General features: G+C 33.3%; 1 protein-coding gene across 1 annotated transcript in view; it reads right to left on the reverse strand.

Moving 5' to 3' along the window:
• LOC127959079 (potassium voltage-gated channel subfamily KQT member 2) overlaps positions 1–14,478 on the reverse strand; it is a 39,899-nt gene that overhangs the window by 17,135 nt on the left and 8,286 nt on the right. The window contains exons 2-9 of the mRNA XM_052558073.1: positions 9,447–9,537; positions 9,241–9,367; positions 8,376–8,551; positions 5,295–5,420; positions 4,175–4,285; positions 2,570–2,665; positions 1,853–1,947; positions 428–496 (exon numbers count right to left, since the gene is read on the reverse strand). Coding sequence (XP_052414033.1) covers positions 428–496; positions 1,853–1,947; positions 2,570–2,665; positions 4,175–4,285; positions 5,295–5,420; positions 8,376–8,551; positions 9,241–9,367; positions 9,447–9,537 — 891 coding nt within the window. The remainder of the gene's footprint in view (positions 1–427; positions 497–1,852; positions 1,948–2,569; positions 2,666–4,174; positions 4,286–5,294; positions 5,421–8,375; positions 8,552–9,240; positions 9,368–9,446; positions 9,538–14,478) is intronic.

Here is a 14,478-nt window from a genome sequence, read left to right on the forward strand (position 1 = left end):
TGAACGACCCATTTTCCTCAGCTTTCAAATGCATGTTCAACAAGTGTTGGCTTCATCCTTAAATAGGGGCCACCTGATTCACACCTGTTTCTTCACAAAATTGATGACCTCAGTGATTGAATGCCACACTGCTATTTTTTTGAACACACCCCTTTCAACTAATTCAACTAATTGCCCAATTGCACAGCCTTAAGAGCGTGCATATCATGAATGCTGGGTCTCATTTGTTTTCTGAGAATCTACTGAACCTACTGGTAACTTGTTTGCCACGTAGCAATAAAAAAATATACGAAAAACCTTGATTATTCTGGTTAGTCACATTGTACTGCTATTATTTTGAACAATACTGTATAATCATGCACCATCCAATTCATGAACACATAAACGTTTCATCTGAGAGAATCAGAAATAAAAGACAGCATATCACCTAAAGGAGAGGCCAGATTTGCTCTTGAGGTTTCTCAGCAGATCGAGCTGATTCAGAGGAGGGATGAGTCTGGAAAACACACAGAGACTGTTGACACACGGATGATGTGTGAAGAGGAAATGCTGTGCTATGTTTATGTAAATCTGGAAGCTTCTTTGGACAGAAAAATCAACAAAAACTAACAAGGTACTATTAATAAATATGCATCATACTGTGAGAGAGACGGATAGAGAATGTACAGGAAAAAAGATAGGATATACTGTACATTAGACACACAATTACTTTAACACTACTATCTCTTGCACAATCAAATGAATTTTTAAACAGAGAGAAAAAGAAAGAAAAAGTTATATGCTGACTACAAAGAAGTAAACCTGGAGTTTATAATGTACCAAATACTCTGTGAGGTTTGTTCAAATCATTAACAAATAACACTCAAACATGAAATATGAGCACTAATAATAGAAATGCTTAAAAAAGTCTTAACTCTAATTTAAAATAAAAATATTTTTTTGGCTTAGTAGGTCAGAAATATTTTTATGTTTTTGGAAATATTTTATTTGCTCTGAATTGTTGGATCAATTAATTTAATAAATTCAATAAAAACAGTAAATATTGTGAAATATTATTACAATTTATAATAGCCATTTTCTATGTGATTATCTTTTAAACTGTAATTTATTTCTGTGATGCTCCGCTGTATTTTCAGCATCATTCCTCCAGTCTTCAGTGTCACATGATCTTCAGAAATCATGAAAATATGATGATTTACTTCTCAAGAAACATTTCTGATTATTAGCAATGTTGAACAGTTGTGCTGCACAATATTTTTTGTGAAAAGTATGGATTATTTGATGAATAGAAAGTTCAAAAGGACATAATTAACTCTTTACTGTCACTTTTCATGCATCAATTTAATGCATCCATGATGAATAAAGGTATCATTTCTTTTCAAAAAAGATTTTAATCAAATAGTCTTTGTTTCTTAAACTCCATTGCATTAAGTTCAATAGATGCTACACGATCATCAATAACAGTGGTGGTATGTATTGCTCGAAGCACATCATAAACACGTGATCCAAAAGCTTTTATCTTCATATACTCTATTTTATGACTCAAAAGCAGCATTAGCTGATGCAACACATTACATATGACATGCAACATGACATGCATACCCTGCTGATTCGACTTTTGAAATCAAAGCGTGATGCATGAATAAAACATGCCACAGGTATGATGGGAGGGAGGGAGTGTGTGGACAGCACTGTTGACCTTCACAATCTGGACAAAAACAGCCTCAAAGGTCAGTGAGCAGATCGATGCAGAGACGTCTGAGCACATCTCATCTGACACCCAGAGGAATGCTGGGATAGAGAGAGAGAGAGGGGGGATGGGGGAGGAAAATGCGTGCAGAAGTGTATGTACCTGTACATGGGCACGGATACAGTCCTCTCGTAATAGTCCCACGTCGAATAGAGATCCGTGCGATTCAGGTTGGTGGCATAAAATCTCCAGGCAGCCTGAGAGATGGCAGTGAACAGTCATATTAAAATATAACATGCATTAGATAATTCGCTTAATAATTCATTTGAAAAAACATGGGGGGAGGGGAGAAAATAATGACATGAGCTTTAGATGTAATGACACCTACGAATTTATTTGCTCATTTTAATTTTTTGGGGTCTCAGCATGAGATAGGATAGATTTTTATGTTTTGTGCTCAATGAGGCTGTGTTTATTTGATCAAAAATACAGTAAAAACTGTCAAATTGTGAAATATTATCACAATTTAAAATAACCGTTTTCTGTGTGAATCTGTGTTAAAGTGTAATTTATTTCTGTGATGCTCCGCTGTATTTTCAGCATCATTCCTCCAGTCTTCAGTGTCACATGATCTTCAGAAATCAGAATAATATGATGATTTACTGCTCAAGAAACATTTCTGATTATTATCAATGCTGAACACAGTTGTGCTGCACAATATTTTTGTGTAAACTGTGATGCATTTGATTCTTTGAGGCTATCAGGCTTTTTTTTCTTCAGGTTCAGAGCTCTGAGTTTCAGTGTTATTTTCCCGGCTAACCGGAGCCGATGACACTGAGCGTATATCTGGGACGTATCTTGAGATGAGGCGTGTTGTACCTGAATTAGGCCGGCAGCTGGATTTCTGCGCTTCTCGAAATGTTTCTGCCGATGCTGTTCCTGAACTTTCAAGGCAAACCCAGAACCCAGAATCCCCTGCAGAGAAAAGAAACTCTGTTAATGATGAATGGACCTAGTTCTTCCAGAAACTGTGTCGTGTCGTCTATTATTCTGCTCTATAATGGAGTATCATGACATTAAAGGGGTCACATCTTCTGATAAAGTGCTCTTTTATTAAGTTCTTTCTTTCCCTGAGCTCTAGTTAGAATGTTTATCAAGGTTTTTGCAGCAACAATGAGTTTTTCTACTTCGTTTCATCAGATGACCTTTTCTTTGACATGCTAGAGGCATGCTAGTAACTTGCTAATCATGCTAACGAAATGCTAGTAACATGCTAATCATGCTAACGACATGCTAGTGACATGCTAATCATGCTAGCAACATGTTAATAACTTGCTCATCATGCTAACGACATGCTAGTCACTTGTTAATTATGCTTGAAACAGTCTAGCTACATGCTAGTAACTTGCTAATCATGTTAACGACATGCTAGTAACATGCTAATAATGCTAGAAACATGCTAGTAAATTGTTAATCATGCTAGCGACATGCTAGTCACTTGCTAATCATGCTAGAAACATGCTAGCAACATGCTAGTAACTTGCTTATCATGTTAATGACATGCTAGTAACATGGTAATCATGCTAGAAACATGCTAGCAACATGTTAGTAACTTGCTTATTTTGTTAACAACTTGTTAGTTAATTGCTAGTTATGCCATCAGTGTGCTAATAACATGCTAATCACACTAGAAACATGTAAGTTAATTGCTAATCATGCCAGCAATATGCTAGTAATACGCTAAACATGCTAAAAACATGCCATTCATGCTAGAAACATGTTATCAACATGTATCTAAACTATCAAAATTTTCAAACTTCAGGCTTTTACAACTGTTTTAAACTTTCAAGCTAGGCTTTCTCAAACCAACCTAAAGTTTGTCTTGAATTGTGAAATAAAAAGTTGCAATTATCTTTTTTTTTTATTATGTTTTTTTTTATTTTATTTTTTTTTATTATTATTTCATTTGTAATTTAGCAGTTATTAATTTATACAGTTATTAATTTAGTATTGTGAAATTTGACTGGGAAATCGCAAGAATACAAGTCTGAATATTGAGTTTATATCTCACAATTCGGAATAGCGAAATTTAAAAAAATGTAATGAGCTTATTTAGTTTAATTTATTTGTTATGAAATATTTTTTTTATATTGCTAGAAAAAAAGCCATAATTTTGAGTTTATATTAAAATTACAATACATTTTCACTTTGATTACAAGTATTTATGACATTATGAACAAAAGTATAGTCCATTATGCACATTTTAAAATTCGGTTCCAATAAACCCAATATGATGAATCATAATTCTCAGATGTGTTTACATTAAAGCAGAACTGCTATGAAGAAAAGTGCATGAAGCAGCCAGTGGGACTGTTATATTCATAATAAACTGCAGTGATCTACTTCAGCCTCTGCTCTCTCCACTGCATTAAAAGCCTGTTTGACTTCATCTGTTCATTTCCTCTTGAATCCCCAGAGACTCACCGCAGGCAGAGCGAAGAAAGACACGCCGATCAAGGTGAAGGTCGCCGCGAGGAGACGTCCGTTCCAGGTTATGGGATATTTATCACCGTAGCCGATTGTGGTCAGAGTGATCTGTGGGACATTGAGGGGAACCACCGTCAGATCTCAGTTAGCCATGAACTCTGTCACTGACTGGAGCCTGAAACTATTAGCTTGAAAATGAGTAACATTTCATTTAATTAAATTTCACACACACAAACACACACACACACACACACACACACACACACACACACACATACACAAACACACACATATGCATCCCCACACAAACACACACACACACGCACGCATACACACATACACACGCATCCACACACACACACACACACACACACACATACATACAAATAAATACAAATATATGAATATACAGATTTAGTTCTGTTGTTGCTTTTTTCATAAAATATATGCATATACAAACAAAAGTATACTACAATGTAATTTAATGTAATATCATTCCATATAACATATATCATAATATTATTTTGGTTGTTTTTTTTTTCCTATCATGACTTACCCTAATATTAACGTACAAAGGAACCGTTTAATTAATCGGTCAGTCAAAATAAAGAAAAAATTACAAAAACCCTTTTGTCAAAGAACATGAAAATGATTTAAACAGAGCAGCTCACACAAAGAGCAAATCAGAAAAATAAATATTAAGATCCGTCATTAAATTATGCAAGAGCATGAACTCCATCCACAAATGATTCCTCTGTGATCTTTCTGAAATCACATCTCATCAAACTCAACGAGCGATAAACATCCCTGCATAATTAATGATCCTCACAGAGTCCTGTGTGCAAACTTCAGCTGTGTCTCTATCTGATGTCCTTGAGTTTATTTCTAAAGGAATCACACCAGCGCTTCACTGGAGTCCCGAGGGCTGATTAACTCTTTAATAAAGCACCGCAGAATCGCTTCCACAACAGAACACTTACAGAACGCCAAGAAAACAAATGATGTGCTTAAATGAAGTAGCTTCTAATGCAATCTGCTCATGAAATCATATGGATCTCAGACCGCATTATGAGAGATGACATTACTTCAAGCACATTTGTTCAAGCAAAAGTCTTACCAGACCCCACCAGAGCGCATCGGCGTAGGTCTCAAACATCTGGTTATCCTCCTTCTCAGCGAGGTACACCAGGAACGAGGCCAGGATCAGACACAGGAAGCCAATGTACCACGCCGTGATCAGTTCCTGTTAAACACAGCATCAACAAATATCAATATCAAGTGTCTTCTCTGATGTTTTTGCCTGTTTAAAAGTCAACAATCCATGAATGATGAAGATGATGATGAGGACGAGGATGCACTAAAGTGGCAATCTGATTATTTTACTATTGGCTAAAGTGTGATGCACTTTTGTGTGTTTTATAATAGTTAGCTATTACTCAAATCATAAAAAATTAAATTTTTGTTAGTTGAAATAAAATAAACTTTAACTGAAATAAAATGAAAACCTGATTTGTTTAATTTTATTTCAGCTAATTATGAAGGCAAATTTTTTTATGTCCATTAAATTAATCCTGATGTACTTTACTAAAAAAATAAAACTTAAAATATAAAATGGAAACTATATAGACTTACTTAAAAAAAAAACTAGTAAAAATGACAAAACGACTAAATTAATAAAAAATATTAAAACAAACTATAATATTATGTGCATTATTTTTGCATTATTTATTGAATATTATAGGTTTTAAATCTTTTATGTTTTCATTTGAATTTTTCTTACATTTTTTGCAATATTCTTATGTGCTCTCATCTTTTTTTGTTCTGTTTTTTTTTTTATATTAGCCTACCATTTAGGTTTCATTTATTTTCAATTTCAGTTTCAGTTCAGTTTTAGCTTTTATTTATTTTAGTGACAGCTAGTGATTGTATGGCCTCAACTAAATGTAAACTGAAATAAGTTTTTCATATAATATTTCTATTTTATTTCAGCTTTATTTCAACAAAGATAACTGTGAAGTGCACACTCACTACTGTAATCACGATTAGATCATCAACACAATATTTTTGATGAAACCATGATGCATTTTATTTTTTCAAGACTCTTTAAAGAATGGAAATTTCAAAAGGACAGCATTTATTTGAAACCTAAATCTTTTGTAACATTATCTGTGTCTGTCACATTTGATCAGTTTAGTGCAGATACCCATTTTGTCATGAATGTGGCGTGAGTTTATTTGTTTGAGAATTTCAGTTTTCTCTCAACATAATTAACCTGTTTTCCTCTTTCAATTAATATGCTCAGCATTAATTATTAATCAGACTAATGGTGTTATTTCACAGCCGGCTTTCCTTTCCTCACATCACACTGATAGCATGCAACTCCCTTAAAACTCATTCATATTTCAGTATGTTTACTGTGAACATGCAAAATCATTAATGGATCCGTTTGTTAGAGAAAACATGTTTTCATCACCAGAACAACAGATGATGTTTTCACAGAGCACAAAACTGCTGAGGAATCACACAACGTTCAGATGTAATATTCCAAACTAGCATTCAAAAGTAACACTCTATAGTGAAACTCCCATTTAAAAGAATCATTTAAAAGTAACATTCCCATTCAAAAGCAACATTTAAAAGTTACACTCAAAAATAACATTCCCATTTAAAAGTAACACTCAAAATTAAAATTGAATTGAAGCAACATTAAAATGTAACACTCCTCTTCCAAACTAACATTCTAAAGTAACACTCCCATTTAAAAGAAACATTCAAAAGTAACACTCAAAGGATGTAACACTATCATTCAAAAGCAACATTTAAAAGTTACACTCAAAATAACATTCCCATTTAAAGTAACACTCAAAATTAACATTGAATTTAAAGCAACATTAAAATGTAACACTCCTATTCCAAACTAACATTCTAAAGTAACACTCCCATTTAAAAGAAACATTCAAAAGTAACACTCAAAGGATGTAACACTCTCATTCAAAAACAACACTCAAAAGTAACATTCAAATAACCGAGAAAAATGCTTTTAAAACATAAAGAGAAGAACCTGGAAACTATAAACGTTCAGGGAACATTTAGAAATGTAAATTGGGAAGATAAGCAAAAGGTTCTTTTGAACTTTGCCAATTTTTACTAGATCTTCAAAGCACAGACAATGATGACAACACAATCTGCATTCGATGTAATATTCTGCTTGTCTCGTTCCTGTCAGTTCTACATCTGTGACTGTGTGCCCTGCATTTACACAAGGTTATGTTCTGTGTTGCCAAGACTCATCCATCAGCTGACACTTCATCAGGATGTCTCATTAAGCTCCGCCCCACTTTGGCCTTTTCCTCTTCTTCTCAACACAGCCACACCGAGCCAAAAAGAGGCCATTAGATCCGTTCCAGAAGAGCATCTGACCTCTAGAACCCACTCCAACAACGAACAGGAAATGTTGGGCTTGACAAATGTCACATGAGAGACTCCTGTGGTTTCAATCTTCAATATCTGCAGAGCGAAAGGCCTCGTGGAGCAGCCAGAGCAACAATAAACCTCTCAAACCTCTCATATTTGGTATTTGGTCAATATTTCTTAAGAGTAACTGAACTAGTACTTTGCGGTTTGGAAACTGAGCTTGTATATTGTTGATTCATGCTTCAGACGCACTGTTTGAGGGCATCAAAAGACTTCAAAACATGTTTTAAAATAACATGAAATTACATTCGCAACTGAAAAAAGTCCATCATCTGAGATATTTTTGCATGAGAAAGGATACTGAAGCTGAAAAAGGGAAGCTTCATTTTGAATTTAGATCAATTTGGAACAACATTGCATTGATAAATCACCCACAATAAGATTTTCATTACATTCGAAGGTAACAAACCCATTCAAAAGTAACACTCAAAAGTAACACTCCATTGGAACAACATGCATTGATTAATCATTCACAATAAGACTAGGAACATGACTTAAGAAAGTTAACACTGATTTCATGCTGACTTTAAAACTTTTGCATGGATATTACCATGAATTGCATTTATTTCTAATGACATGTGCTAAATAAGACCAGATGCATCTCCAATTAAAGTCCTACAGTGAATATTGGGAATGCCAGAATGTGGGATGAGATTTACATGAGCCGACTGGAAGTTTTACTGGTTACTGAACCATTTCAGGAGAGTTTATCATCTTCGGTTACCTTGCTGTGAGCGTAGACCACTGATCCCAAGAGCTTCCAGGTTCCCCCGCGCCGATCCATGCGGATCATCCGGAGAATCTGGAGGAATCGGAGACTCCTGATGGCCGAGGTGGCGAACACATTCCCCTGCGTTCCAGCGGCCAAAACTGAGATCGAGGCGATCAGCACCATGATGTCTGAAAAATACAACAGCAACTGATCAAGCTATATATATATGTGATAGGAAATATGCAAATTTGCATGAATTTCACAAGTGACTTCAAGCATACAGGCATGTGGTAAGATAAAATAGCTACCTTAAAAATTGTGAAATATTTTTACAATTTAAAACAACTGTTTTCTATGTAAATATCTGATAAAATGTTATTTATTCCTGTGATCAAAACTGTATTTTCAGCATCATTCCTTCAGTCTTCAGTGTCACATGATCTTCAGAAATCATGAAAATATTCAGATTTTCTGCTCCAGAAATATTTCTGGTTATTTTTAATGCTGAAAACAGTTGAATTTTTGTGGAAACTGTGATGCATTTTATTTTTTGGGGGGGATTCTTTAATGAATGGAAAGTTCAAACGAACAGCATTTAGTTGAAATAGAAATCTTTTGTAAAATCGCACATCTTAACTCTCACTTTTTTTAGTCACAGTAAATGCATCCTTGATGAAAAAATTACTTTGGATTACTTTGACTATTTTCACTCAGAAATTTATATTCAATTTCACAAAATATTAAAAGCATCAAAACAGCAATTATATTACATTTTGAAGCAGAAATACTAAAATAGTATTTTCCTGTAAAATCAGCATTTATAGCTTTAAAATTAAAAGTTTCCCGTGTAGCTTTGCAGGCTTTTAGAAATCCTCACCGATGACACAAAAAGGTTTCCGGGCGAATTTTAACCTTCCCCTCCATCCTCTGTATCGACAGCAACATCCTGCAGACCAGATCCTTACAATGTATTCCACTCCGAAAACCACAATGGTTACAATTTCCTAAACACACAGACAGACGTCATGTTAGCATGAGATCAATGCACACGTGTTAAATCAATACCCCTGTGATAATACATACCAGGATGTAGAGGGCGTCTTCTGAGCTCTTCTCATATTCTTTGATGGTGGAGAACACGGACAGAACCAGACAGGAGAAAACCAGCAGAAAACTGAAAGGACAAGAAAAAAAAAACTGTTTAAATGATGTGCATTGAATTTGCATGTGATTAGTGCAAAATAAAACCAAATGCATGTATTAAACCAGCAGAAAACTGAAATGACTAGAAAAAAAAACTATTTACATGATGTGCATTGCATTGCATTTGCATGTGATTTGTGCAAAATAAAACCAAATGCATGTATTAATACAGTAAACAGATCTGATTTGACTGGCATAATGAATTGCTTTATCTAAAACTGATCAGATTGCACCTTTTAAGGTCTTCGAAAGGAATTATCCAGCAAACAGAGACAAAAATCAAGTGTATAGGTGTAATCTCTCCTTCAAATGCCACAGTAAAGTGGGTAAATGCATTGCTGACACTGTTTTTCTCATCATCTCTCTGTCAGCATGAGCTCTGCTGCGGTTTCTCGACAAACTCTAAGAATCCTGCAGGAAGTGCTGAGCTGGCCGCTGATGTGAGGAACAGCGGGATATCAGGCTTGAGCTAGCACACGCTAGCCCTCCGCATGACCACATTACACTAACTATTTACTGACACAAACATTATAAGTCTCATAACACACCGACCCAGGCAGTAAATTCTACAGGGAGATGTGTTTTTGTATTATTACCTAATGCAGTGTCAAAAAAAAAAAAAATGCAGATATTAATTACTGCAGAAAAATAACAGCTAATCTAAACTGACAACTCACCTTTAGAGAAAGCAGTTACATCACAAGCTACATGACAAAATTAGACTGCATAATTACATAATAACATATTAAAAACTATTAGAGCTAATGCATTTTCATTAGAAAACAAAAAACATTTCATAGTGCAAAATAAAAATGATAGTGCTGTATGCAAATGTGAATAGGGATAAATAAAAAATAAAATAAAAATACTAAATTTACAATAATAACACGATTTAAATTTATTAAATATATTATAACATATATATTACATATAAATAAATTCTGTCTATAATTCAAATTTAATTCATATATATATATATATATATATATATATATATATATATATATATATATATATATATATATATATGTTCATACACTGTAATATAATAATATATTATAATATAATGATCATACACACATGCACTTACACATATACATAAAACAATAATATATCAAATAATGTGTATATATGTATAAATAAATAAATATATACATATATACATATATATATATATATATATATATATATATATATATATATATATATATATATATATATATATATATATCAATTTCATGTTCCACAGTATGTATTCTTAGAATATAAAATAAATTTATAAATAAATATACACATACATATTATATATATATATATATATATATATATATATATATATATATATATATATATATATATATATATATATATATATATATATTACATATAATAAAAAAGGAATAAAGAAATATTGTATCAATACGATTAATTTGACATCCATGTATTATTTTCATTCATTTTGAAAAATAATTCTCTAGTGCAGGTTCACTTTTTCTTCACTTTAATTTAATATCATGATCATAGAGGAATCTACTTTATTTATTATTATTATTTTTATTTTTAAGGCGCTATATAAAATAAAGTTTGTTATTATTATTATATTATTATTTCTCTGCGAGGTCGTGTTAGAGGTTCATGGAAAGGTAAAAAGTAATATTCGAACAGGTTTAGTAACAGTGATTGATAGTGATGACACTGTACTGATAGATGACACTCTTGTGTCTTGATTTCTATGGTTTCACAGCAACATCATTTCAGTTATTAGAGAGCAGGAGAAAGAGTGTGTCGACGCTCACGGTGCAATAATACTTCCCAGCGGGCATGTAAAGTGTAATTGGATTTAATGTACATGCGGATGCAATATGACGCTCTGCTGGCCACGTGTGCAAAGATACAGCAGTTTTCTGCCTTTTTAGCTCTATCTTCACACTCACAAACATCTATGTCAGCACTTTCTCCTAAAGAATATCAAGAGGAACATGTGCTTGGACTGTCCTGTGTTTAACGAGGATTAATTAGCTGGTGATTAGATGAAAAGAACAACGAAAAGCATGCACTAACTAACAAATGCAGATAGAGAGGAACACGATAGAGAGAAAGACGAGAGACAGGGTTTTGGGATTTTCAATGCAACAGCCAATCAGAGTGTTTGTGTAGGAATTAAATATTATTTAATAAATATTTATTAAATATTAAATAAATAAAAATCTTTGTTGCCAGGCGAACTTTTCAGTGTAGAGAATATGACAAAAGTGTTTGTCCAAGACGACTACTGTATGTGTGTTAACTAAATAATTTAATTTGATTTTGTATCAGGGTTATCGTTAATGAAAACAGAAACTAAAACCATGAACACTAAATGAAATAAAATAATATGAATATATAAAATATATATATATATATAAATATAAATGATATATATATATTTTTTTATTTCAGCCATTGAAATTTCTGATTTTAGTTTAATCTGAAAAAAAAAAAAAGAACTCTGACATTTGCCTGAAAGATTGAATATCTTTACTTGGGCTCATTTTTTCAGAAGTCTCTATTTGCTCAATAATCTTCTAAAAGAAACAATCGATCTGCTTTGACATTTTTGGTAACACTTTGCAAGGCCTCTTTTGTTCACATTAATGCATTAGTTAATATAATCTAACAATGTTTGTAAACAAAAATGCAATAGTTCTTTGTTAATTCAAAGTGCATTAACTAACATCAACAGACACAATCTTGATGTCTAAAAATGCATTAATACATTTTGAAATTAACTAACAATGAATTCACCTGAACTGACTTGGTGTTGCATGATTTTTCTGTCAAATGCATGATCATAAGATCATATTGTCACCAGTTTACCACATTTCAGTGATGTATTTAAGACCTACCCCTTCCACTTTAAGAGAAGTCTGGTGATATATGAAGGAATTTTGTGTGTTGTGTTTTATTTGAATTTTGCATTGCATTTTGTTGTTTTTACAGTTAACGAAACATATCTAAAATATTTTTCTTCCAGGATATTATTTGTTTTTCTATCCAGTTTTTTTCTTACTGTTGATTAAATGCACAGTTAGTGATTAAAAACAAGAAAACTCTTGATTTCAAAGCAGGACTGTTGTCGTTCGGCTCGTGTAACTGTGTCCAGTGGATTAGATGACAAGACTACAGCTCTAATTATAGATTATTGATCCCGAACATAACACCCACATCGATACGGAGGAGAGCCGTCTGTCCTCCTTCAGAGAACACCTGGGACGGGAATCAGTTTTCCAGTGGGACATTCAGTGAGTTTAATGTGTGCATCACCACAAAACTTAGATTTCCATCACATGTGTGGTTTATGCTGGATACAGCCGTCTAACTTGTGAATTGCATGAGATTTGGTCAACGTGATATTTCTGATTTATCTTGTTAAGACAGTAAAGACTAGTATGTCATCATCCACAACACAACAACATGATGTGACAACAATACTGGACTTTTGAAAAACAAACTATGAGTTTTATTAGCATAATTTATTTAGTCAAGGTTTATCACACACACTGCACAAAAAAAAAAAAAAATATTTTAATCTATTTTATTGCAAATATAAGTAAGCCTGTATTTTGTCTCACTGCACTGGCAGATTTTTACACTTGTTTATACTTAAAACTAGTGAAATAGTGTAGTTAACAAAAACAACAACTTCAACAACAAAAAAAGCATTTTTGTCACTTGAAACAAAATAAACATTAACTTAAAAAAAAAAAAACTTAAAAGTTTAAAACAACCATTAAAAACTGGTTCAAACTATGAATTAAAATAGACAAAAAAATTACAAGCAAAACATACATATTATAGATGCATCCTCTGAAAAGGCTCAATATCTCATGGATTGTAGCTTCTCAAGTACATTTATTGAATATTTATTGAAATGTAGATGTTTTAACTGGACAAGAAGGCATTAAAGACTTTCAGTCCAGTATTAGACACACCACAGATTCTGTATAGTGTCTGAGACCCAAGTATAATAACCGTAGATGAGATGTTCCTGTCATTGATTAGTCATTGATGACCAGTATGACACACACACACACACACACACACACACACACACACAATCTCAAGTGTGATTTTCTTTCCTAATAGCACACAGGGCGTCCCATGATGGTTTCCTTGAGATAATCGAACTTTCTCTGCTGTATATCCGATCGTTCACACTAATGGATGCACACACATGCGTTTCCTCATCTACGGCTCTCATACTGACTGATTTGGCTCCTTCATCCGTAGATCTCTGATTCATAATAAATCATCCAGACAGGAAGGAGAAATCAGGAGAGAGAAACTACATTTCCTGATCCAGCAGTTAGTGATTACAGGGAGCCAAAACACACACACACACACACGTTTGTTTTTTGTGAAAATAGGTGTAATGGCTTTTATTCTGTACAAACTCTATATTCTATCACCCTTCACCAACCCTACACCTAACCCTAACCCTCACAGGAAACTTTGTGCATTTTTACTTTCTCAAAAAAACTCATTCTGTATGATTTATAAGCATTTTGAAAAATGGGGACATGGGTTATGTCCTCATAAGTCACCCTCTCCTTGTAATACCTGTGTCATACCCATGTCATTATACAGAGTTGTGTCCTGATATGATACACACACACACACACACACACACAGAGAAATGCATGACTACTCAACGCATCATGCAAATGTGCAAATGTAACCGGAGATTTTTGAACTTAAGTCTTAATAATCTTTAATAATTTCCCCCCAAAAATTGAGTTTAATTTCATACCAGTCCCTGAATTTGAACTGATGTAACAAACAGGATGCACAATTTAAATCTGAATACAAGGACATTTACAAAGCTTTAATGTTTATGAGGCACATGCAATGGGAGAATAATGGATGGATGAAT

The sequence above is a fragment of the Carassius gibelio genome, chromosome B6 (assembly GCF_023724105.1).
Source record: "Carassius gibelio isolate Cgi1373 ecotype wild population from Czech Republic chromosome B6, carGib1.2-hapl.c, whole genome shotgun sequence".
In the NCBI taxonomy this organism is placed as follows: Eukaryota; Metazoa; Chordata; class Actinopteri; order Cypriniformes; family Cyprinidae; genus Carassius; species Carassius gibelio.